Source organism: Pituophis catenifer, unplaced genomic scaffold (genome assembly GCF_029215685.1).
Source record: "Pituophis catenifer annectens isolate HBS135680 unplaced genomic scaffold, rPitCat1.0.hap2 SCAF_2, whole genome shotgun sequence".
In the NCBI taxonomy this organism is placed as follows: Eukaryota; Metazoa; Chordata; class Lepidosauria; order Squamata; family Colubridae; genus Pituophis; species Pituophis catenifer.
The window spans coordinates 5875585-5899974 of NW_027256882.1; the positions used below are offsets into that span (position 1 = coordinate 5875585).

General features: G+C 43.4%; 2 protein-coding genes across 2 annotated transcripts; one reads left to right on the plus strand and one right to left on the minus strand.

Annotated features, from left to right (window-relative positions):
* Nucleotides 1-2989: 2989 nt before the first annotated feature.
* Nucleotides 2990-4334, minus strand: LOC139311692 (zinc finger and SCAN domain-containing protein 12-like). Its single transcript, XM_070936167.1, has 3 exons — nt 3850-4334; nt 3491-3605; nt 2990-3374 (listed from the first exon to the last, which is right to left on the minus strand). The coding sequence occupies exons 1-3, from the start codon at nt 4249-4251 to the stop codon at nt 3136-3138; spliced, it is 756 nt and encodes a 251-aa protein (XP_070792268.1). The 5' UTR covers nt 4252-4334; the 3' UTR covers nt 2990-3135.
* Nucleotides 4335-4849: 515 nt separating this feature from the next.
* On the plus strand, nt 4850-24390 carry LOC139309267 (zinc finger protein 383-like). The gene is made up of 7 exons (XM_070933319.1): nt 4850-4923; nt 8228-8280; nt 8603-8631; nt 12752-12866; nt 12983-13050; nt 21303-21432; nt 22482-24390. The coding sequence occupies exons 1-7, from the start codon at nt 4850-4852 to the stop codon at nt 23651-23653; spliced, it is 1641 nt and encodes a 546-aa protein (XP_070789420.1). The 3' UTR covers nt 23654-24390.

Genomic DNA, 24390 nt, shown 5'->3' on the forward strand with positions numbered 1-24390 from the left:
TTGGTTTTAAAAATGGGATTTTAAATTGGGGTTTTATAATTGAGCCTTTTATTTAATAATTTTAATTATTTTTTAAATTCTGTTTGTCTTGTGTTTTTAATCAGGCTGTACACCACCCTGAGTCCTTCGGGAGAAGGGCGGTATAGAAATAATAATAAAAAAAAAACTCTTCCAACCAGTGCAGCATGATACCATGGTCGATGGTATCAAAAGCCGCTGAGAGGTCTAACAGGACCAGGACTGAGGAGCACCCCCTGTCCCGAGCCCTCCAGAGATCATCCACCAACGCGACCAATGCCGTTTCTGTGCTGTACTCCTGCCTGAAGCCCGACTGGTATGGGTCTAGATACGTCGTTTCATCCAGGTGCTGGGGGAGCTGTTGTGCAACCACACTCTCAACAACCTTCGCCAACCGGTCCAGAGCTCCAGTGGCCGCCCTATCCCAGGCGGCCACTAGGTCTCCAGTCAAGGCGTGTGTCAGAGCCTCAGAAAATGGCCCAAGCTCCATCTGGAACCTGTCGGGTTCCATCAGGCGCCTGGGGCAGAACCACCTTACCGGCTCCGGCTCCCTGTGGCGGGGTGCAGCGGTTCGAAGGTCGAGACGAAGGAGAAAGTGATCAGACCATGACAAGGACTCAGTGACTATATCCCCTATCTCAAGATCACACAACCACTGTCCAGAGACAAAAACCAAATCCAGCGTGTTTTTGTCCAGAGACAAAAACCAAGTCCTCCCCTCTGACCTCGGCTGATGGAATGCATGGAAACCTGGTGGGCACATTTCAACGAGGGGAACCTCCCCCTCCTGGCCCAACCAAGTCTCTGTAATACCTGCCAGGTCCGCTCCCCTGGATTGTCTTAATTGTTTTAACCTGTAAAAATGAAGTGTTTTTAATATTGTGTGTGACCAGCCATACGCTAAATAAAATGTTCCCCATAATTTTCCCCAATACTCTAATTCAATATTATACCCAAATTTTTTCGCCCAAATTATCATCGTTTCCTTTACCGTTTCTTCCTCCATTTTGAATTGAAGGAGACGTTTATATGTTTTGGTGATTATTTTCTCATCGATCCCGGTTAATATTTTATCCATTTCTTGGTCCGTTTGGAATCCATATACTTCTAAGTCTTTTTTTGTATTTTGTTTGGATTTGTAAATAGGGCCACCAATTAATTTTAATTCCTTCTTCCAATAATTTTTGTCTAGATTTCAAATTCCCTACTCCATCTAACAATTCCTTATATGTTGCTATTTTATTAAAGTCAATTAAATTGGGATAGATCAAGGCTTCTATTGTCGACACCCACCTTGGGATTTTTGGATAAAAGTTCCTTTTAATTTTTAAATTAATCCAAGTTTCTAGCAGTACTTCCCTCGCTTGATGCCTCTGGAAGTACTTATGGGCTGTGTCTTTTCCATCCCAGATGAAGGAGTGCCAACATTTCTGTAAGCCATGCCCCTCAATTGTTAAAATTCTTCATTTTTTAGATTTATCCATTCTCTGAGCCATGACATTACTGCCGCCTTGTGGTAAAGTTCTCAATCTGGAAGGACAAAGCCACCCTTACTTCTGGCATCTTGTCACATTTTAAGTTTGATTCTGGGCTTTTTCCCTAGCCATATAAATTTAATAATAATTTTATTCAACTTGTCAAAAAAGGTTTTCCCCAATTTCATAGGTACTGTTTGAAATAAATATAAAATTTGGGGTAGGATATTCATCTTTATTGTGGCGATTCTCCCAATCAAAGAAATTTGTAATTTTGCCCAATTTTTAAAATATTTTTGAATTTGTTGTAATAATTTTAAGTAATTGTCTTCCTTTATTGAGGATGTTCTTGCCATTAACCAAATGCCCGGGTACTTTGCCTTTTTGACAATTTGAATTCCTAGTTTCTCCTCTAATTTCTTATCTTGGCCTTGTGTGAGGTTCTTAGTAATTATCCTTGTTTTGTTTTTATTTATTTTCAGGCCTGCTAACTGTCCCAAATTTCTCTATTCTTCATCCGCAAAAGCCTGTGTTTTGTATTCTTCTCTGTTAAATTTCCCCTTGCCTGCGCCAGTATTTCTAATGAAAGGATGCATAAAAGGGGAGATAATGGACAGCCTTGCCTGACCCCTTTATTTATGTTGACTTTTTCTGTAAGATCTCCATTGACCATAATTTTTGCTGTCTGCTTTTAGTAAATTGCCTTAATCATTTCTATAAATTTTTCGCCAAATTTCATCCCGATTAATTAAAAACTGTCAATTCTAGTTGTTGAATGCCTTTTGTGCATCTACCATTATTACTGCCAATTGTTTTTCTGGGTGGGCCTCATAATATTCTAAAATGTTCATTATAATCCTTGTATTGTTTTTAATTTGTCAATTGGTAGAAACCCATTTTGATCCGAATGAATAATTTTGTTTAATATCTTTTTTAATCTTTCTGCTATTATTGCCAGGATTTTGTAGTCGGTATTTAACAGCAAGATTGTCCTATAATTTTGAATAAATTGATTAGCAGTACTTTCTTTGGGGATTAATGTTATATATGCCTCCATCCACGAATTTGGCATTTTGGCTTTCTCTAATACCTCATTAGAAGGGGAACTCATCAAATTTGCAGACAAGACCAAATTGACAGGAATACCAACACTCCAGAAGATAAGCTCCAGATATAGAAGGATCGACAGATTGGGCCCCATCTAACAAAATGAAATCAACTGAAAATTGCTTTCACTGAAAAAATATTTGGGGAAGTTTTATCAAGTTGATTGATTCTGCAAAACCTTCAGTACCTTTCAGCAAAGTAACCCTACTTCTGGATCAACTGATCTATCGCTCTGTCTATCATTGATTGATCTAGTAGTCTGAGCCATTGGCTGAAAGCAAGAAAAGAAAGAAGAGAAAACCAGAGGTTATAAATGAGGCTTTTTAAAAATGGTAATGTGGCAATGTGACTATTTATTTATTTTTCATTAGCTTTGCACAATTCCGAGTCAAAGAATTACCCCCAAAAATGGGTCTCTAGCAGGTCCTGCCACTGTGATATGTTGAATCCTATTTCTTGAAGGACTTTTAAAAATTGCTTCTTGTGAACTCAAAAGTTGGCAGAGTACTTAACAGAACAAGATAACCAGAGGAAGCTATGCTGGCTGACAGGAACTTGAACCTGTTATTCTGCTCTCCATGTTGTAGAAGAACACAAAAATAATCCAGGCCAAACAAGGGGGGGAAATAGAACGAGGGAGCCCTCTGCACACCCACTTCACTTCCTGAAGGGAGAATAGAAATCTAATAAATTTTTCCTTTCTTACTTGATTTGGAGGTTCAACCGCTGTTTGATCCCCATCATAAAAACCAGAAAGCTTCATTCTTGGTTTCTCTGTAAGGAATGAATAATTTCAAAATGCATCATTAACAAAATAGGAGGAGCTATTCCATAGATGAGAAGAGAGAGCGAAGTTAAGACAGATAGGAAATCGGAGGATCTTCCATTACCTCCTGAGATGTCCTGACTTGGATCTTCCCAAGGGATCCTCCTGAAAAATACCTCCTGAGGAGGATTTGATGGGTTCTTCTTTCCCTCAGGATCTCTGATCTCCACAGTGCAGCACTTCAAAAAGGAGGAAGGAAAAACAATGCAGAATTAATATACATTACACAACATAAAGTGGATTTTTATATTTGGAACACAACCTCAAAGCCCCCAATATCCATCTGTGAGGTTGAGTGAGAAAACAAGGGAACAATTGCCACATATGATGAATGCCAGAGAAGTTTGGGAAGGAGGGTGAAGTATTCAAACAGATTCTCTATTCCCTTCTGAGCTCCCTAAAGTCTCTCACCTGCAACTGGACCTGCTCCTTCTGCTCCTCCGCCTGGCTCAGGAGGAGGCCTTCCGCCAGGGCTACCGCCTGGGAGCTGGTCTCTGCCCCACACTCCCGCACCCAGCCCTCCATCTCTGGGGGCAGAAGGAACAGGAGATGCTCCAGAACCACCAGGTCCAGCATCTGGGCTTTGGTGTTCTTCTCTGGTCTCAGCCATTGCCTGCAAAAGCCATGGACTCGGCTGCAAAGTCCTCGGGGACCCTCAGCCTCCCGGTATTGGATTGAGGTCCAGGGCGGAACTTGTGAAGGGAGGATGGTTTCCTCCTCCAGGATCTTCTGCCAGGGTCTTGTCCAGAGCTTCCCCTCCTTCCCAGACTGAGCAGCTGAAGGGCCTTTTCCGGCTCCCTCGTTTCCAAAAGGTTGTGTCTCCATCCTTTCTCTGTCCTGCAGAGCAACTGCAAATGGCTCCAAGGACTCTGGTGGGTCTCCAGATGCCTTTTCCTTCACGGGACCATTTCTGGTGCTGCAGGACTGATCCCTGCAAGGGATTCCACCCTTTTTCTTCTTCCCCCAAGAGGAGAGTTTGCCTTGCAAAGACCACAAATGGCTTCCAGTTTCTGTATCTGAGATGGGAAGAAAAAGAAACGCCAAGAATTAGAAAGTGGAATTCAGCCACTGAGCGACCTTCCCCCAACCTCCCCGGAGCCCCAAGAGGCTCATCCCACCGCAGAGCCCAGGTCCCATCGAGCAGGGCCGGGAAGGAGGAGGCAGCTGGAGAGGCCGCCCCGCTTCTCTCCCCCCACTCAGGCTCTTCCCCGGATCCCCACCGCCTTCCCGGCATCCCTGCTTCCCCCTGCAGGGAGAGGGCGGCTGGGGAGCATGGGACCCGGGAAGAGCCCCCCCCCCTCACCCAAGGCACCTCTGTATGTCCCCCGCCAGACTCTCCCGCAGCCTCTCCGCCTCCTCCAGGCCTCCAGGGTTAAGGAGAGCGAGTGCAAAGTCCTAGAGAGGCAAGGCTCCAAATGGACCAATGGGGAAGCGCCTGGAGTTCCCTTCCCTTGGTGGAGGCGCCCCCTGGTGGATTTGGGGCAAAGTGCCTGGATGGTAGAGGAGAGCGTCTGAGGGGAAGGGAGAGGGAGGGGAGGATGGGCTTGGGAGTAGGAGGAAATGCCCCTCCCAATGGCTCCCTGTCAAAGGCTTTGACCTTCTTTTCCCCATTTTATATCAACCCAAATGCATTGAAGGAAGTTTTCGCCTTTCTTCTGTTGCGTTTCCAGAGCGGTTTGGTTATTTCTTCTATATAGTGCAACTCCACCTCCATCTCTTTCATTCGGCCTGCTTCTTATTTAGAGAAGAGAAAAGAATAGAATAAAGAATAGAAAAGAAAAGAAAAAAGAAAAGAAAAGAAAAGAAAAGAAAAGAAAAGAAAAGAAAAGAAAAGAAAAGAAAAGAAAAGAAAAGAAAAGAAAAGAAAAGAAAAGAAAAGAAGAAAAGAAAAGAGCAATATTCTTTCTGGCAGCCCCTGAGATATGGGAAGATGCCATCATGTCTCCCCTTGTCCTTCTGTTCATCAGACTAGAAAATATCCAGTTCCAGCAACTGTTTTTTAATACGTTTTAGCCTCCATCTTTGTTGCTCTTCACTACACTCTTTCTAGAGTCTCCATCCAGAGTTTGCTCCTGGCAGAGGTGGAGGAACGGGGCTCTGGGGAAGGAGAAGGAGCCTCACCTGAGCAGGAGGATCAGGCCCAACTTCCCCCAAGAGGGTCCATTCAGGTTCCCACCACAGGGAGGGTCTCTCCCCCTTCACAGGGGAAAATGGGGCCCCTGTTGCATTCATCCTGGTGGGCTTCTCGTGAGTCCAGATTAGGAAAAACACAAGGACAGGTGTTTTCTCGGGATGAGAGAGCAGAGAACAAAAGCCTGCCATCTCTTTTATTAGTTATCCAAATACAGCGTCATCAGAAGGCGTTATTATGGCTACACATCTCATATTACATACAAGAAATAGAAAAACATCCATATATTCTCCATATAAGTTTCACATTCTTACCAATTACAGTAAATCACGTGAATTCTAGGAAAGCGATACTTAAGGTGCAAAAACAAAACGTAACTCTGGCTAATTTGGTGCCAGTTACTACCAGGCGAGAGGCCCATCTCCTGTTATCTGATTACTTCACTTCTCAGGAATGTAGCACAAGGAGATGTCTCTATCTTTACAAATACAGTCTATGTTCTGAACAAAGAGAGAACGAATAGGGCCCTTTAGAGAGTATCCATATGAACCCGCTTTTCATAGTCAGATTATTTCGGTGCTAAGTTCCATACACGTGTCCAACCAGTTAAACTGGTCTATACATGTACTATGGCCACCGCATTCCCACAGGCCCCCAGATCAGGAGGGGAGGGATTTAGACCACTGGACGGTGATGGGGGCCTCCATCTGGCCCCTCCCAATCTCAAAAGTCAAAGAAAAAAAGGCTTCCTCCCCCCAATTCAGAGCCCCGATTCCTCCTCTGGGGCTGAAGCATCTGGCCAGGACACCCCTCCCCCTCTACCCCCCCCCCCCCCCCGTTGCTTTAACAGATGAAGATTTCTGCCGTGGGAAGAGTTTCTGCGCTGGCTGAGAAGAGGGGAGGGGCAGCCCCGCAGCCAGGGAAGACTTGGGGGTGACGGACAGGCACCCCATATCCGGAGGGAAGCCACGGGAAACCTTCAGCTAAGCCAGGAAGAGGCGGAGGAGATCGTCAGGGATCCCACCTAGCCCAGCCTCCCCTCCCCCTTCCTGCGGGAATCCTCCGCTCGGCTCTCTCGGGAAAGGCGCCGCTTCGCTTTACGGGAGAAAAAGGCGATTTCCCTCCTTGAAACCCGCGTCTCCCCCGTCTAAAAGGGCAGATCTGGAGCTTTTCCCCAGGAATCTGCCTATTTCGGTTGTGGAAGAGGAAGCGCAAAGAGCCCATTAATTTACCACTGATAAATTCGGAAGGAAAACCACTGAGAAAAACTTGAAAGGATCACGTACCTCGATTTTCATTTAAAAGTAAAGGAGGAGGAGGAGGAGGAAGAGGAGGAGGAAGAGGTGGAGGAGGAGAAAGAGGTAAAGGAGGAAGATGAGGAAGAAGTGAAGGAGAAGAGGAGGAGGAGGAGGAAAAGGAAGAGAAGGAGGCTGGGCCTGATTTTTCTTCCGACATTCTCGGGGGATAAAATAAAAACCCCCGACTGGAAGCGGCAACTGAAGAGGCTTAACGTGGAGGAAATAGGCAGCTGCTGTCCAAGGGTAGAGGGAGACACGGACACAAAGTTTTACTTTTATTTCCCTATAAACGTATTTAAGATTCGCAGCAGAGAAGACAGGCGGGAAGATCCTGAGGTAAATCTTAAACGGCGCCCAGAAGGAAAAGGCGGGAAAATGGGAAACGCCCCCTTTCCACCCGCAGCAACCAATCAGAATGCAGATCCCCTCGGGCGGGAGCCCTCCCTCCCTCAGCCACAGCGGGGTCTTCAGGACCATTCTGTCCTTTCCTTCCCCAGCCGTTAAATTGGACATTTTCACATTTAAAGTGTTCAAAGGAAAGAGATAAAATGACTTTGCTTTTGTGTATTAGATTAAATTGTTAGGCTGGAATGATTTTTTTTAAAAAAATCTTGCATTGTGCTAAAATGAAGGCAACGTGTTTTCCCCCCATTTTTTCTCTTGTACCTCAGACTTTCTTTTCCTGTCTTTCTCCTTTTCCTGATTTCCTATTCCTATTTTTCTTTGTGTTTTGTATAGTAAATGAATAAATAAATAAGATCTGGAGACTCTAGAAAGAGTGCAGAGAAGAGCAACAAAGATGGAGGCTAAAACATATAAAAAAACCGTTGCTGGAACTGGGTATTTTCTAGTCTGATGAAAAGGAGGAGGAGGGCAGACATGATGGCATCCTCTCCTCTCCTCTCTTCTCTTCTCTTCTGTAAATAAGAAGCAGAGAGAATGAAAGAGGTGGAGTTGTAGTTTCACTATATAGAAGAAATAACCAAACAGGTCTAGAAACGCAACAGAAGAAAGGCGAAAACTTCCTTCAATGCATTTGGGTTGATATAAAAGAGGAAAAAGCTTTTGTCTGACAGGGAGCCATTGGGAGGGGCCTTTCCTCCTACTCCCAAACCCATCCTCCCCGCCCTCTCCTTTCCCCCACCAAGGCGCTCCTCTTTCCAGCCCTTTCTATAATCCTGGCGCTTCGCCCCAAATCCACCAGGGGGCGCCCTCTGCCAACGGAAGGGAACTCCAGGCGCTTCCCCATTGGTCCACTGGAGGGACAACTCACGGCTGCCTTTGTACAGGAGGTGTCGAAGGAATTGACACCAGAAACCCTTGCCTCTCTAGGACGCAGCACTCGTTCTCCTTAACCCTTGGGGCCCCGCAGGTGGCAGAGAGGTGCGGGAGAGTCTGGCTGGGGGACATTTAGAGGTGCCTCAGGTGAGGGGGGGTGTCCTTCCCGGGTCCCATGCTCCCCAGCCGCCTTCTCCCTGCCGGGGGAAGCGAAACAAGCGGGATGCTGGGAAGGTGGGGGGCGGAGGGGGGGCCTCCGGGCAGGTTGGGGGAAGGTCGCTCAGTGGCTGAATTCCACTTTCTAATTCTTGGTGTTTCTTTTTCTTCCCATCTCAGATACAGAAACTGGAAGCCATTTGTGATCTTTGCAAGGCAAACTTTCCTCTTGGGGGAAGAAGAAAAAGAGCGGAATCCCTTGCAGGGATCAGTCCTGCAGCCCCAGAAATGGTCCCGTGAAGGAAAAGGCATCTGGAGACCCACCAGAGTCCTTGGAGTAAGGTGACCAGATTTTAACATTGGTAAAGAGGGACATTGTGGGCGTGTCTTATTTTGTGGGCGTGGCTAGCTGGTCATGTGACTGGGTGGGCGTGGCTAGCTGGTCATGTGACCGGGTGGCCATGGCTATGTCTATAGGGTAAGGTGAACAGATTTTAACATTGGTAAGAAGGACACCATTGTGGGCGTGGCTTATTGTGTGGGCGTGGCTTGGAGGCCATGTGACTGGGTGGGCGTGGCTACCTGGTCATGTGACCGGGTGGCCATGGCTATGTGTATAGGGACTACTCAGAGGGCTGAAAAGTCATTTCTGACAGGTCCTCACACTTTTGACTGGTCCTCACACTTATGACCATCCTCACATTTATGCCCGTGCAGCATTCTTAACAACCATGTCACTCATTTCACAACTGCTTCTCTTCAACAAGGTGACAAGATAGGGCAAAAATGTAAAATGTGAGGACAGTCGTAAGTTCGAGGACTGGTCAAAAGTGTGAGGACCAGTCAAAAATAACTTTTTCAGCCCTCTGAGTAGTCCATATGCACAAAAGGACTAACCAGAGGGCTGAAAAAAGTCATTTCTGACAGGTCCTCGCACTTTTGACTGGTCCTCACACTTATGACCATCCTCACATTTATGCCCGTGCAGCATTCTTAACAACCATGTCAATCATTTCACAACTGCTTCTCTTCAACATGGTGACAAGATAGGGCAAAAATGTAAAATGTGAGGACAGTCGTAAGTTCGAGGACTGGTCAAAAGTGTGAGGACCAGTCAAAAATAACTTTTTCAGCCCTCTGAGTAGTCCATATGCACAAAAGGACTAACCAGAGAGCTGAAAAAAGTCATTTCTGACAGGTCCTCGCACTTTTGACTGGTCCTCACACTTATGACCATCCTCACATTTATGCCCATGCAGCATTCTTAACAACCATGTCACTCATTTTACAACTGCTTCTCTTCACCATGATGACAAGATAGGGCAAAAATGTAAAATGTGAGGACAGTCATAAGTTCGAGGACTGGTCAAAAGTGTGAGGACCAGTCAAAAATAACTTTTTCAGCCCTCTGAGTAGTCCATATGCATTAAAGGATTACAGCAATAGAGAGGGATGAAGGAATGGAAATTAGAGTAGGAGTGAGGGTAAGAGGGAGGAAGAGAGGAGGAGAAGGAGAAAGAAAGAGGAAGTAGGGAGGAGAAAAAGAGGGTGGGGGGAAGAGAAAGTAAGAAGGAAAGAAAAGAGAGAGGTGGTAGGTTTGAGGAGAAAGATTGCTGTACAATAAAAAAGATGAAAGGGAAGAAAGCCAACCCCAAGCAAATATAAAGATATTAAGATAAAGAATGAATTGTTAAACTTTAAAGAATAAAAGAGAACATATATGAATAAATAGCAATAATTAGAAACACACATACAAACATACAATGTATTTTCTTTGAACAGAATATTTGGCTGGTTCACAAATTTAAACAGCGTTTAGTCATTTCAATTAAATTTACAATTTCTGTATTTCCTTTTTGCCATATTTATTCCTCATCTATTTTTTAAAAAAAACCAATATTACCCTTCATCCTCATCTCTAATCTTAATCAAATTCAATTTTTCCCTTCTATTCTATATTATACCCCTTCCCATTGTCATCTATTTTTATATCCATCCTCACATTGTTTAATTATGTAATTATGTAATACAGTTGTTTAATACAAATTCAACATTTTAATATAAATCAATTAGTTATAAAACTATCTTTTTTGTATATTAATCAATATGAACATGAATATTCCAATTATTTCCATGCAATCCAATTTCTTACAAATCAATTAATTATATTTACCAATAATAATAAACCAAATAATTTCTCCCATATATTCCTCCGAACCACAACTTAACCATTTCTGCTTTCAACACAATATACAATTAATAGTATCTCAATTGAAAACTAGGGAAGAGCTCAAAGAACAAGGAATAGAAATAGACTGGTGGCCCTACTCGCAAATAAAAGTAAGATACAGAAAAGACCAAGAGAAAGAAGGAATAGATTTAAAACAAAATCGATTAGACAAACTATTAGAATCAAAAGAAGGGAAGTTAATCTCAAAAATCTATAAATATTTACTCGAATTCGATCTGGCAGAAGAGTTGGTCAAAGGGCAGATGATAGCCTGGGCGAGGAACATAGGGCATAATATACAATTAGAAGATTGGGAAAGAGTTTGGGAGGATAATTATAGAATGACAAAATCGGTACCATACAAAGAAAATCATTATAAAATGTGGTACCGATGGTATCTGCCACCCGCAAGGTTAGCAAAAATGTATCCAAATGTGAACCCGGCTTGCTGGAAATGTAAAAAAGCGCAGGGAACTTTTTACCATGCTTGGTGGCTTTGCCCAAAAATCAAAAAATATTGGAACAAAATAAAAACATGGATATTAGAAATAACAAATCACGAAATTGAATTAACACCTGAAGTCTTTTTACTCGGCATGATTAATAAGAATATTAGGAAGGACATAAAATACCTAATACTCCACATTATAACAGCGGCAAGATTAGCATTGGCACAACTCTGGAAAATAGACCGTTTGCCAACTGATCAGGAAGTAATACAGAAAATCTATGTATGCGCAGAGATGGATAAATTAACCCTAAAACTACAGGATAAGGAAGATTCAAAATATTTTAAAATATGGAATAGTTGGTACCAGTGGATAAGTCAGAGAGAGGGAATGCTTAGAGATGAAAGTTAGGAGAAATCAATGTAAATAAACAACTGCACTGTCAGAGAGATATAGAAGGAAATATAGTCACTGCGTGTATATATATATATATATGTATATATAACATTAGAAAGTAGTTGATAGATGAAATTGAGCACTATATATGTATAGTATATGTACTTGTAATTTGTGTGTTTGATTAAGAAAAACTTGTTCAGTTTTTCTTATAATTGTTCTAAATGTCTTTTTTTTAAATACGAATAAAGTTTGTTTTAAAAAAATAATAATAATAATAGTATCTCAATTATTACAATTCCCTAGTTAAATACAGCTTTTTTTCCTTTGTGTTTTAAAATCTTGAACTCTCCTCCTAAATTTCCCATTGTTTGTAGTTTTTCACCTACCTTTTTTGGGGAGGAAAAATAAAAATAAAAATAAATCTCTCTCTGCCTCATTTTGTCACGCTGCACCAAAGACCCTGGTTTCGGTTTCGTTTCTGAAGCTTAGCTAGGGGAAAAAAAAAAACTGCTTTACACTGATTGCCTGTAGGGCGGCCCTTTGAAGCCCCGGGCAAGAGTTTAAACAGTTTTTTTTTCTTCTAGCCATCAGCTGGGGCTCAAGAAAAATCGGGACTTTTTTGAAACGCCGCGAGACGCGGGACAAATTGCTCAAAAGCGGGACTGTCCCGCCAAAAGCGGGACGTCTGGTCACCTTACCTTGGAGCCATTTGCAGTTGCTCTGCAGGACAGAGAAAGGATGGAGACACAACCTTTTGGAAAGGAGGGAAGTGGAAAAGGCCCTTCAGCTGCTCAGCCTGGGAAGGCGGGGAAGCTCTGGACAAGAACCGGGCAGGAGATCCTGGAGGAGGAAACCATCCTCCCTTCAGAAGTTCAGACCTGGACCTCCATCCAATACCGGGAGGCTGAGGGTCCCCGAGGACTTTGCAGCCGACTCCATGGCTTTTGCAGGCAATGGCTGAGACCAGAGAAGAACACCAAAGCCCAGATGCTGGACCTGGTGGTCCTGGAGCAGCTCCTGTTCCTTCTGCCCCCAGAGATGGAGGGCTGGGTGCGGGAGTGTGGAGCAGAGACCAGCTCCCAGGCGGTGGCCCTGGTGGAAGGCCTCCTCCTGAGCCAGGCGGAGGAGCAGAAGGAGCAGGTCCAGTTGCAGGTGAGAGACTTTAGGGGGCTCAGAAGGAAATAGAGAAAGTGGTTGAATACTTCACCCTCCTTCCCAAACTTCTCTGACATTCATCATATGTGGCAATTGTTCCCTTGTTTTCTCACTCAGCCTCACAGATGGATATTGGGGGCTTTGAGGTTGTGTTCCAAATATAAGAATCCACTTTATTTCATGTGAGGTACATTAATTCTGCTTCTTTTTTCCTTCTTCCTGTTTGAAGTGCTTCACTGTGGAGATCAGAGATCCTGAGGGAAAGAAGAACCCATCAAATTCCCCTCAGGAGCTGTTTTTCAGGAAGATCCCTTGGGAAGATCCAAGTCTGGACACCTCAGGAGGTAATGGAAGATCCTCCGATTTCCCATCTGTCTTACCTTCGCTCTCTCTTCTCTTCTATGGAATACTTCCTCCTATTTTGTTAATGATGCATTTTGAAATTATTCATTCCTTACAGAGAAACCAAGAATGAAGCTTTCTGGTTTTTATGACGGGGATCAAACAGCGGTTGAACCTCCAAATCAAGTAAGAAAGGAAAAAGTTATTAGATTTCTATTTTCCCTTCAGGAAGTGAAGCAGGTGTGCAGAGTGCTCCCTCCTTCTATTTTCCCCCCTTGTTTGGCCTGGATTATTTTTCTGTTCTTCCACAACATGGAGAGCAGAATAGCAGGTTCAGGTTGCTGTCAGCAAGCATAGCTTCCTCTGGTTATCTTGCTCTCCTAGGTACTCGTCCAACTTTGACTTTAGAAGAAGCAATTTTTTAAAAAGTCCTTCAAGAAATAGGAATAAACGTATCACAGTGGCAGGAACTGCTAGAGTCCAATATTTTTTTTTGTAATTCTTTGACTCGGAATTGTGCAAGGCTAATGAAAAATAAATAAATACTCACATTGCCACAATACCATTTTAAAAAAGCCATATTTATAACCTGTAGTTCAAAAATAAGCAGATGGAGTACGAGAAGAATATGGGAGGCAAGCCAAAAAAAAAAGACTAAAAGTTTTTACATAGGTAAGAGATGATGGATAAGGGGGGGTGGGGGGAAGAGAGTAAAAGATCTTCTTTTACTTTACTTTTACTTTTATTTGATTTGTATACCGCCCTAATCCCGAAGGACTCAGCCAACAATAAAATACATACATACAAAATTTAAAAGCAGGAATAAAATCGAATTAAATAGTTTGACCCAGACAGATTAAAACCCCAATCAATTTAAAACAAATTTAAACTTTGAGTATTAAAATATTAAAAATATTAAAATATTAAAATTGTTTAAAAAGAGGGAGAAAGTTAGGCCAGGCCCACCTGGAGAAATAAAAAGGTCTTCCATGAATATATTTCAATAATGTTTATTAATATTAGAATTATATAGGTTGGATAATTATTTTGTATGTAGTGCAACAGACGTTAGGGTAATATCTTAATATAAATAGGTATGAAGAGTAAAATATAGAAATTATGAATACTTATAAGTAAGAATGAAGCATTAATTAGAAAATTACAGTTTGAATGATGGTATTATGAAATAATGTATAAAAATATGATTAGTGAAATGCTAGAATTAAACCATGGGTGATTAGAAAATGAAAGAATATATTTTAAGGTAAAGGTTTATCAATAGTAGAATTACAGAGATTGAAGGATTGGAAAAAACATGAATTTAAGGCACTGTACCTTAAATTCCATATTTTTGGAACATATTCCATATGTTTAAATGATTGTGATTGGTATTAGAAGCATACATTCAGACATTGAATAATGAAAGAATGAAGGATGAAACTTTAACATAAATAGATGTAAAGAGCTAAATAAGGGAAATATAAATAATAAAACAGGTGAAAGATAGGAAATAGAAAAGAAACATCTTTGAATATTATAGTGATATGGGAAAAAAAGTTAAAACAGAGATAGAAATAAGAGAGGAATAATAGTACATATGTATTTGATATTAAAATATATGAAAGAAGGAGGAGGAGGTTTAGGAACTGAAGGGCGGTAGCAAGGGGTATGTGTAAATGATATGAAATGGTGAAAAGGAAATGTAAGAACTATGAGTAACAATACTATGTTTATTTGTATTGAAATGTATGATCCCCGGGTATCACACCATTCACACATTGATATGTGTAAATAACGTTTTAAAAAATAAGCAAATTGAATTAAAAAATAAAGCAGACTATTAAAATCCAAAGGATGTGGCCGTGTTGAGCATGTAATCACAGTACTTGGGGCTACAAAATAATTTCCAATCCTCTGATTTGCGCCTCGGTTAGGAGATCAAACATTCCCGATTTGCAAAGGCTGAGAAATAATTTTCCCGGGGAATTTTCTCTTCTTTGTTTTCTTCCTTTCAGCCAATGGCTTATACTACTAGATCAATCAATGATAGACAAAGTGATAGATCAGGTGATCCAGAAGTGGGATTACTTTACTGAAAAGCACTGAAGGTTTTGGAGAATCAATGGACTTGATAAAACTTCCCCAAATATTTCTTCAGTGAAAGTAGTTTTCAGATTTGCCCATTTTCTCACCTAAAATTAGGACTTGTGTAGCAATTTAAGTTAGTAAATATCTTTGCTTTGAGAATTTGGGAACAATGTAACAGAATAACAGAGTTGGTAGGGATCTTGGAGGTCTTCTAGTCTAGTGGTCACCAACCGGTGGTCCGCAGGAAAATTTTGGTGGTCCACAGGGAAATTTTCGTATTTTTGCATTTGTTATATTGCACTCATCCTCAAGCTATGGCCCCTGGTCCGGATATGGCCCGAGAGCAATTAATCTGGCCCGCGCACAGGAATACACGGCTGCACCGCCCACATCACCCCGCCCATACGCCAGTCCCCACTCTTAAGGCCGAGAGAAGAAGCCGGATTTTCCTCTCCATTGCAGGCACCAGATCGGCCCCCTGCAAGCTCTTGTCTCTCGAGGAGCGCTCCCTGAAGCGGCACGGGAAACTTTGGTTGGGCTCCTCGAGAGACGAGAGCTTGCAGGAGGCCAATCTGGTGTCTGTAATGGAGAGGAAAATCCGGCTTCTTCTCTCTGCTGTAGTGCAGCATCAGGATTCAGCCTTGGTATATTTGCGGCACAAGGCAGCCCTAGTCTCCTGCCGCTTGGGACTCGGAGCGGTAAACAGCATCTGGTTCAGGGAGAAGCCGGATTTTGTTCTCCATTGTGGATGCCAGATCGGCCCCCTGCAAGCTCTCGACTCTCGAGGAGCCCGACCAAAGTTTCCCGCACCGCTTCAGGGAGCGCTCCTCAAGAGACAAGAGCTTGCAGGGGACCGATCTGGCGTCCGCGATGGAGAGCAAAATCTGGCTGCTTCCCAGACCAATCGCCATTTACTGCTCTGAGTCCCAAGCGGCAGGATATGAGGGGCAGCTTTGCACCACCGGCTGGCGCAATTATACCGAGGCGAATGCTCATGCTGTGCAAGTTCAAGTAGTGCTTCACTCCCACACTTCTTCCGGCCCTTGTTGGTGCCCCATGCACCTCGGTCTCTCAGAGAGATGCTTGACTTCCTCTCAGCCCCAAGACACTGGCTGGCCCATGAGATGAGAGAGAGAGAGACAGAATCAGAGAGAGAATGAAAGAGAGAGACAGACAGAGAGAGAATGAGAGAGAGAGAGAATCAGAATGAGACAGAGAGAGAAAGAGACAGAGAATGAAAGAGAGAACGAGAGGGAGAATTAGGGAGAGAGTGAGAGAGAGAGAATGAGAGACAGAATCAGAGAGAATCAGAGAGAAGAGACAAAATGAAAGAGAATCAGAGAGAATCAGAATGAGAGAGGGGGGAGAGAGGGAGGGAGAGAGACAGAGAGAATGAGAGAGAAGGAGTGGTAAAGAGAGAGGGGGGAAGAGAAAGTGAGAGAGACGGGGAGAGAGAGAGAGAGAGAGAGAGAGGAGGGAGAATGCCTGAAGGACCTCATCCTGTCACTGGGAGTCCAGGTGCTTCAGCAAGCGGCGCGCTGGATTCGGATTAGTGGTCCGCGAAATTTAAAATTATGAATTTGGTGGTCCTTGAGGTCCAAAAGGTTGGGGACCCCTGTTCTAGTCCAACCCCCTGCTCAGCCCTATAACATTTCAGATAAATAGCTGTCCAATTTCTTTTTAAACACCTCCAGTGTTGGAGCACCCACAATTTCTGAAGGCAAGTCATTCCACTGATTAATTGCTCTCACTGTCAGGAAATTTCTCTTTACTTGTGGCATGTGCAATGTGCAACTTTGCAGGTGGTGCCACATGCGAAAAGGAACACAGCCCATGCTGGCCTGAATGAGATAATAGGTGCTGTTATGGAAGGGGGGGGCAGGCGGCCCAAGCGGGCTGAAGTGGCGGCGGCGACGGCTGGAAGGTGCAGGAGTCAAGTGCTACTTGCATTTGCATGGCATCAGCATTCCGCCTTCACCATGGTATATTTGTGCTTGGGACTGCAAAATCCAGCTGCCCCCCGGACCAGTCACCATTTACCGCTCCGAGTCCCAAGCATTAGGAGATGAGGGCTGCCGCTCTTACAGCGCTCTTACAGCGGAGAGAAAAAGCCGGATGCCGCTCTCCATTGCAGACACCAGATCGCCCCCCTGCAAGCTCTCCTCTCTCAAGCAGTCCAACCAAATTTTCCAGCCCCGCTTCAGGGAGCGCTCCTCGAGAGATGAGAGTTTGCAGGGGGCCGATCTGGCATCCGGATTAGAGAGCAAAATCCAGCTGCTCTCCGGATCAGACGCTATTTTCCGCTCTGAGACCCAAGCAGCAGGAAACAAAGGCTGCCTTGTGCCGCAAATATAGCAAGGCAGAATCCTGATGCTGCACTTTCAGCAGAGAGATGAGGGCTGCCTTGGCCATCGGCTGGCGCAAATATACCAAGGCGAATGCTCATGCCGCACAAGTTCAAGTAGTGCTTCGCTCCCACACTTCTTTCGGCCCTCAGTCTCTCAGGGAGATGCTTGACTTCCTCTCAGCCCCAAGACACTGGCTGGCCCATGAGATGAGAGAGAGAGAGAATGAGAGAGAAAGAGAGAGAATCAGAATGAGACATAGAGAGAAAGAGACAAAGAATGAAAGAGAGAGAAAGACAGAATGAAAGAAAATGAGAGAGAGACAGAGAGAATCAGAAAGAGAGAGAGAGAGAGAGAATGAGAGACAGAGAAAGAGACAGAGAATCAAAGAGAATCAAAGAATCAGAGAGAGAATGAGAGAGAGAGAATCAGAGTGAGAGAGAAAGAGAGAGAAAGACAGAATGAAAGAGAATGAGAGAAAGAGACAGAGAGAATCAGAGAGAGAGAGAGAATGAGAGACAGAGAAAGAGACAGAATGAAAGAGAATCAAAGAATCAGAGAGAATGAGAGAGAGAGAGAGAGAGAGAATGAGAAAGGGGGGAGAAAGAGAATGAGGGGGGAGAGAAAGAGAAAGAGTGGGGGAAAGAAAGAATGAGAAAGAGAGGGGGAGAGAGAAAGAGAATGAGAGAGGGGGAGAGAGAAAGAGAGAATGAGAAAGAGTGGGAGAGAAAGAAAGAGAGGGAGAGAGAGAGAGAGAAAATGAGAGAGAGAGAAAGAGAGAATGAGAGAGAAAGAGTGGGAGACAGAGAGAGAGAGACAGACAGGAGGGAGAGTGCCTGAAGGACCCCATCCCATACTGGGAATCCAGGTGCTTCAGCAAGCGGTGCACTGGATTCGTATTAGTGGTCCGCGAAATTTAAAATTATGAAGTTGGTGGTCCCTGAGGTCCAAAAGGTTGGGGACCCCTGACCTAAGACCATCGGAAAACACATATTTTTGATGGTTTTAGGAATAACTTTATCGTTGGGGGTCACCACAACATGAGGAACTGTATTAAAGGGTCGCGGCATTAGGAAGGTTGAGAACCACTGCCTTAGCTGCTTGCCTTGCTTCGCTTGCCTGAATCCATTCCATCAGCAAGCAACTCCCTGCCTGCAATCAAGCAGGCAGGGAATTGTGGACTTCAACTCCCAGAATTCCTCAGCCAGCAAAACAAAGCTGGCTGAGGAATTCTGGGAGTTGAAGTCTACAAGTCTTAAAGTTGCCAAGGTTGGAGACCCCTGTTCTATTGGGTAAGTTTTTTTCCCCTTTGGGAGCTTTAAAAAAAAAATAGTTAATTGGGTTTTTTTTTAGTTGTTCTTTTTTAGACCTAGCCATTTAAAGTTTAGGAAGTTTTAAATTTAGCTTTCATATAAAAATAAAAATAAAATAAAATAAAATAATATTTGTGCAGCTTTCTGAGATTTAGTGTGTTTCTGTAGTGTTTCACTCTAACTACACAAACACACAAAATCTCACAAAGCTGTATGTGGAATTTTGTGTGCGTAAAGTGTGAAAGTTGGGTTTTTGGGCTTTTTGTGGCTGTGTGAAGTTCCTGCTTGTTGCAGGGGCCATTTTGGGTCTAGCACAGCTGCTTTTACATTGTGGGTGAGCCAGTTGATGTTTTTTTAATTTTTATTTGGTGTGCGTTGGAAGAGGGGTAGTCTTATACGGCGAGTATAGCCCAAACCCTATATTTTAACAGGAAAATTTGGGGGTCGTCTTATACGCCCAGTCGTCTTATACGCCGGAAAATACGGTACCTCAAAGATATCCCCAGGAGGAGGAAGAGGGGAAGGTTTCCTCCTCCTCCTGGAACCGCTGCTGCTCTTCTTCCTTTTCTTCCCGGCCGTGGCCACCCAACCTCTGAAGATCCAGGATTTCCACCTCACCCAAAAGGCTGGGGGCAGAAGGATGGAAGGGGTGGTGAGAGCAAAAACAAGATGTGATTACTTATAAAGAGCTTCTTAATATGGAAGGAGGTATCTTACAACTAAAATCTTTGAATCAACTAAGAGAAGAAAGGATAATTCAAACATGGTTTCAGTATGGACAGCTGCAAGCTAGATGGAGAGAAGATCAGAAAATGGGCATCTCGCAAAATGAGGAGAACTTGGTAAAACAAATTAGAGACCAAAGTCAAATGCATATAAAAAGGTTGTATAATGCATTGGTAGAAATAGATTCAGAAACAGCTAGTTAAGGACTGTATGATAAAATGGGCACAAAACATTGAAGAACCAATAATGATGGAAACGTGGGAAAAAATATGGGTTAGAAATGTAAAGTTCACGCAAGCCCAAAACTTAAGAGAGAATTTTTATAAAATGTTTTATAGATGGCATCTAGATCCTAAAAAGCTAGCCTGTATGTATCCAAGTTTGCAACCTAAGTGTTGGAGATGTGAATGTGCTGATGCCACGTATTATCATATATGGTGGACATGTAAAAAAATTAAGGCATTTTGGATAAAAATATGGTGGATTATCCAAAACATTCTCAAAAAGAAGATAAAATTTACTCCACAGTTCTTTTTGTTAGGTATAATTACAGATTGTACGGTTATAGAGACTAAATTGATTTTAAATTTAATAACAGCAGCCAGACTTTTGGTGGCGCAGTATTGGAAGAAGGAAGACTTACCTACCATTGAAGAATGGACATTAAAAGTAGTGAATTTAGCAGAGATGGCAAAAATTTCGGCATACTCGAAGGACCATTCAAATGAAAGATATATATCGGAATGGAGAAGATGGATTGACTATATTCAAAACAAATATCGGACTAAAAAGCTTCAAATGGCTTATGGATGAAACCAACATTTTTTTTTTGAATTATGTTTTGTTTGTTGAAAGGGGAGTTAAAGAGCAAGAGGGAGTTGGGAGCCTACAGAAAGTTAGCATATTTTAGTTTATGTTTGTTAAATGTTATACCCTGTATTTGCCCTGGGAAGTCCGGGGTGGGTGGGGAGGGAGGGGGGTTGGAGGGAGAGGGGGGGAGGAGGGATGGGGGTGGGTGGAGGAGGGGAGGGGGGGAGGAGGGAGGAAAAAAATTGTAATACTTGATAAAACTTTTTAATAAAAAAAAAAAAAGATATCTCCAGGAGGAGGAGGAGGGGGAGATTTCCTCCTCCTCCTCCTGAAACCGCTGCTGCTCTTTTTCCTTTTCTTCCCGGCCGTGGCTACCCAACGTCTGAAGATCCAGGATTTCCACCTCATCCAAAAGCCTGGGGGCAGAAGGATGGAAGAGGTGGTGAGAGCTTTGTGGGGTCCCCCTAATGGGGGATGGTTGAAGTAGACGAAGGGTCGGCTTGGCATACGAGAGCCGGCACTGGGCTTTATCTTCCGGCTGGAGGGGAGCTGCTGCAGGGGATTGATGAGGGAGCGCTTGGGGCTCACAGCGGTAAACCACGTTCAGGAAGCACTACAGCAGAGGGAAGGAGCCGGAGTCAACCCTGGCTTTGCTGTCCATTGCAGATGCTAGATCAGCCCCCTTCAAACTCATCTCTCGAGAAGCCCGGCCGAAGTTTCCCGTGCCTCTTCAGCGAGTGCTCCTTGAGAAACGAGTTTGCAGGGGGCTGATCTAGCATCTGAAATGGACAGCAAAGCCAGGGTTGACTCCGGCTGCTTCTCTCTGCTAACAGGCGGCCAAGCTAACTGCCTGAAGGACCCCATTCTGTCTCTGGGAGTCAAAGTGCTGAAGGGCAAGCGGCGCAGGAAACCTTGGCTGGGCTCCCCGAGAGAAATGCAACGATTTCTCTGCGGACTACCAAAATTTTCTCCCAGACTATCAGTGGTCCACGAACCACCAGTTGGTGACCACTATTCTGGAGTATTTTTATTCCTGTCAATTTGGTCTAGTCTGCAAATTTGATGAGTTCCCCTTCTATCCTCTTTTCTAAATCATTGATGAAGATGAACAGATCTTGCGAATCCTCCTGTTCTGTTCTGTTTTTTCCGTGTTCAGGAGAGTCTTGAGTCCTTCGAGGAGGTGGCTGTGTCTTTCTCTGAGGAGGAATGGTCTCAGCTGGATCCTGACCAGAAAGCACTGTATTTGGAAGTCATGCTTGAAAACCATAGGAACGTGGCCTCTCTGGGTAAGAGTTTTCTAGTCCCCAATCAGAGAGTTCAAGAATGCAGATTCTAGTTAGCTTTTTTAATAAAAAACTACTAATCAGATATCGTCTCCTGGGAGGGAGAAGGAAAGGATCTTCTCGTGCTCCAAGGAAGGAAGGAGTGAATGTCTCTTTGCTTAGATGCTTTCTCTGCCATTTCTCATCTGTATTTTTCCATTTCTATTTGAACTTACCTGTGGGGGCTGAGAAGAACGAGGTGTGCTTTTATGTGTCCTCTGGAGGTCATGTGAGAGGAGTGTTGTTGTCATTTGTCCTCTGAAACATCCTCAAATTGTGTGAGAACAGAACTTTCACACTCAGTCCATGGAAGAGCATTCTCCCAATCCAATTCAAGAACAAAGGCCTCATGCAATGTCACTCAGAGCATCCTAAGGTACAGGTAATCCCCGAGTTATGACAGTTCACTAAGTGACCGTTCCAAGTTACGACCTAGCCCACTCCCAAGGACTTAAGACTCCTGAAATTACGAATGTTGCAGCACCACAGCCGTCATTCACACTTATGAATGACAGCAGAGGCGCTGCAACAACATTCGCCCAACCTGTTCCCCCACCCCATCCTGCCGGGATTTACCTTGAGAGGATGTGGTGAGCCATCAGTTTCTTTACCTACTTTGGTGAAATTGCAGAAAAAAGAGGCCTAAAGTAGTGAGAGATACGCAAGATCAGTAGTGGGAAATCTTGCACAAAAGATCTCACGTGATCTCGCACTACACTGCTTTAGGCGTCTTTTCTCTGCTAACCAAGGCCGGCATGAGATCCAGGGAAAAATGCTTTGCAAAGAGAGGGAAGGCCTCTTCGTTTTCAGTGAATTTTGTCCTGGATCTCGTGCAGTCCTCAGTTCTTAAAAGAACGCAGGCCTAAAGTACTGCGGTGTGAGATCATGTGATATTAAGAGCTTGAAATCTTGCACTACTGGTCTCGTGTGATCTTGCACTAAAGTAGTTCAGGCCTAACTTTGATCTTTTTCTCTAACCTTGTTATCATTTTCTTTTCCCTTTTGCTTTGAAGGTAATAATGGGCAGGAGAATCAAGATTCCTGTGAACTGTTGCAAGTGATCAATGGTAAAGATGGAACGGAGAAGTTTGGAATTCAAATGGAATTAGGAAGCCATGAGAGAAACCAGTCAAAGAATTGGAATCGGGAAAACTCATCTTCCATTGATGCACGAATGCAAGACTTTCATGCCCAACAAGAGAAAATAAGGGAAAAATATACTGGAAAAAGTGTGAAGCTAATAAAAGCTAAAGTACAAGTAAATGAACAGGATTTATTCATTCTTTCTATTGGAAATAACTTCCTTACATCTCAAAAAGCTATTGACACAAAAGAGAAGCCTAATAAATGTTTGGAATGTGGAAAATGCTTTAGAACAAGCAGGCAACTTACTTCCCATGAAAGGGTTCACACTGGGGAGATGCTCTACAAATGCATGGAGTGTGGAAAGACCTTTGCTCATAACAATACACTTACTATCCATAAAAGGATCCATACAGGGGAGAAACCATATAAATGCATGGAGTGTGGAAAGACCTTTGTTTATAACAGTAATCTTGTTTCCCATAAAAGGACACACTCAGGAGAGAAGCCATTTAAATGCATAGAATGTGGAAAGACCTTTGCTCGAAGTGGTAATCTTATTTCCCATAAGATGATCCATACGGGAGAGAAGCCATATATATGCATGGAGTGTGGAAAGACCTTTGTTGAAAAACGTAGTCTTATTTCCCATAAAATGATCCACACAGGGGAGAAGCCGTATATATGCATGGAGTGTGGAAAGATGTTTACTCGTAGCAGTGGTCTTAGAATCCACAAGAAGATCCACTCAGGAGAGAAGCCGTATAAATGCATGGAGTGTGGAAAGATCTTTACTCGTAGCAGTACACTTACTGTGCATAAAAGGATCCACACAGGAGAGAAGCCGTATATATGCATGGAGTGTGGAAAGACGTTTACTCAGAGCAGTGGTCTTAGAATCCACAAAAAGATCCACTCAGGAGAGAAGCCGTATAAATGCATGGAGTGTGGAAAGATCTTTACTCATAGCAGTACACTTACTATGCATAAAAGAATCCACACTGGGGAGAAGCCATATAAATGCATGGAGTGTGGAAAGACCTTTGCTCGAAGTGGTCAACTTATTTCCCATATGATGATCCACACGAGAGAAAGCATATAAATGCATGGAATGTGGAAAGAGTTTTGCTCAGAATGGTCATCTTACTTCTCATAAAAGGATCCACGCTCAGGAGAAACTATATAGCAATAGCAATTCCACTTGGACTTGTATACCACTCCACAATGCTTTACCACACTCTCTGAGCAGGTTACAAGGTTGGCATATTGTCCCCAGCAATCTGGGTCCTCATTTTAACGACCTCAGAAAGATGAAAGACTGAATCAACCATGAGCCAGTCAGGATCGAACTTCTGGCTGTGGGCAATTAGCCTGTACTGCATTCTAACCACTGACCCGCCCTGTCTCTATAGATTTGTTTGTGTGTGCATATTGTGCCTTTCTGATCCAAATGAGACAAGGTTGAATCCAACAAAATGAAAGTTAATGTGGAGAAAAGTAAGATTTTCCACCTGGGCAGGAAAAACAGATTACTTGAAACCTGGCTCAAAAACAGTAATTGTGAGGTGGACCTTGGGAGTCCGAATGGATGATCACTTAAACATGAGTCACGTGTGTGTGGCAGCAGCCAAAAAAGCTAATATAATCCATGATTGTATAAACAGAGGCATAGAATCAGGATCATGTACCGTTTTATAAAGCCTTACTAAGACTACACCTGGAATACTGCATCCAGTTTTGGTCATCATGTCAGTGTATAAGAGTTCATTAATTGGAATAGACATGATAACACGTCAGCCAATGGGGACTGTTTAGTGACCCAGACATCTCGGAGCCTGG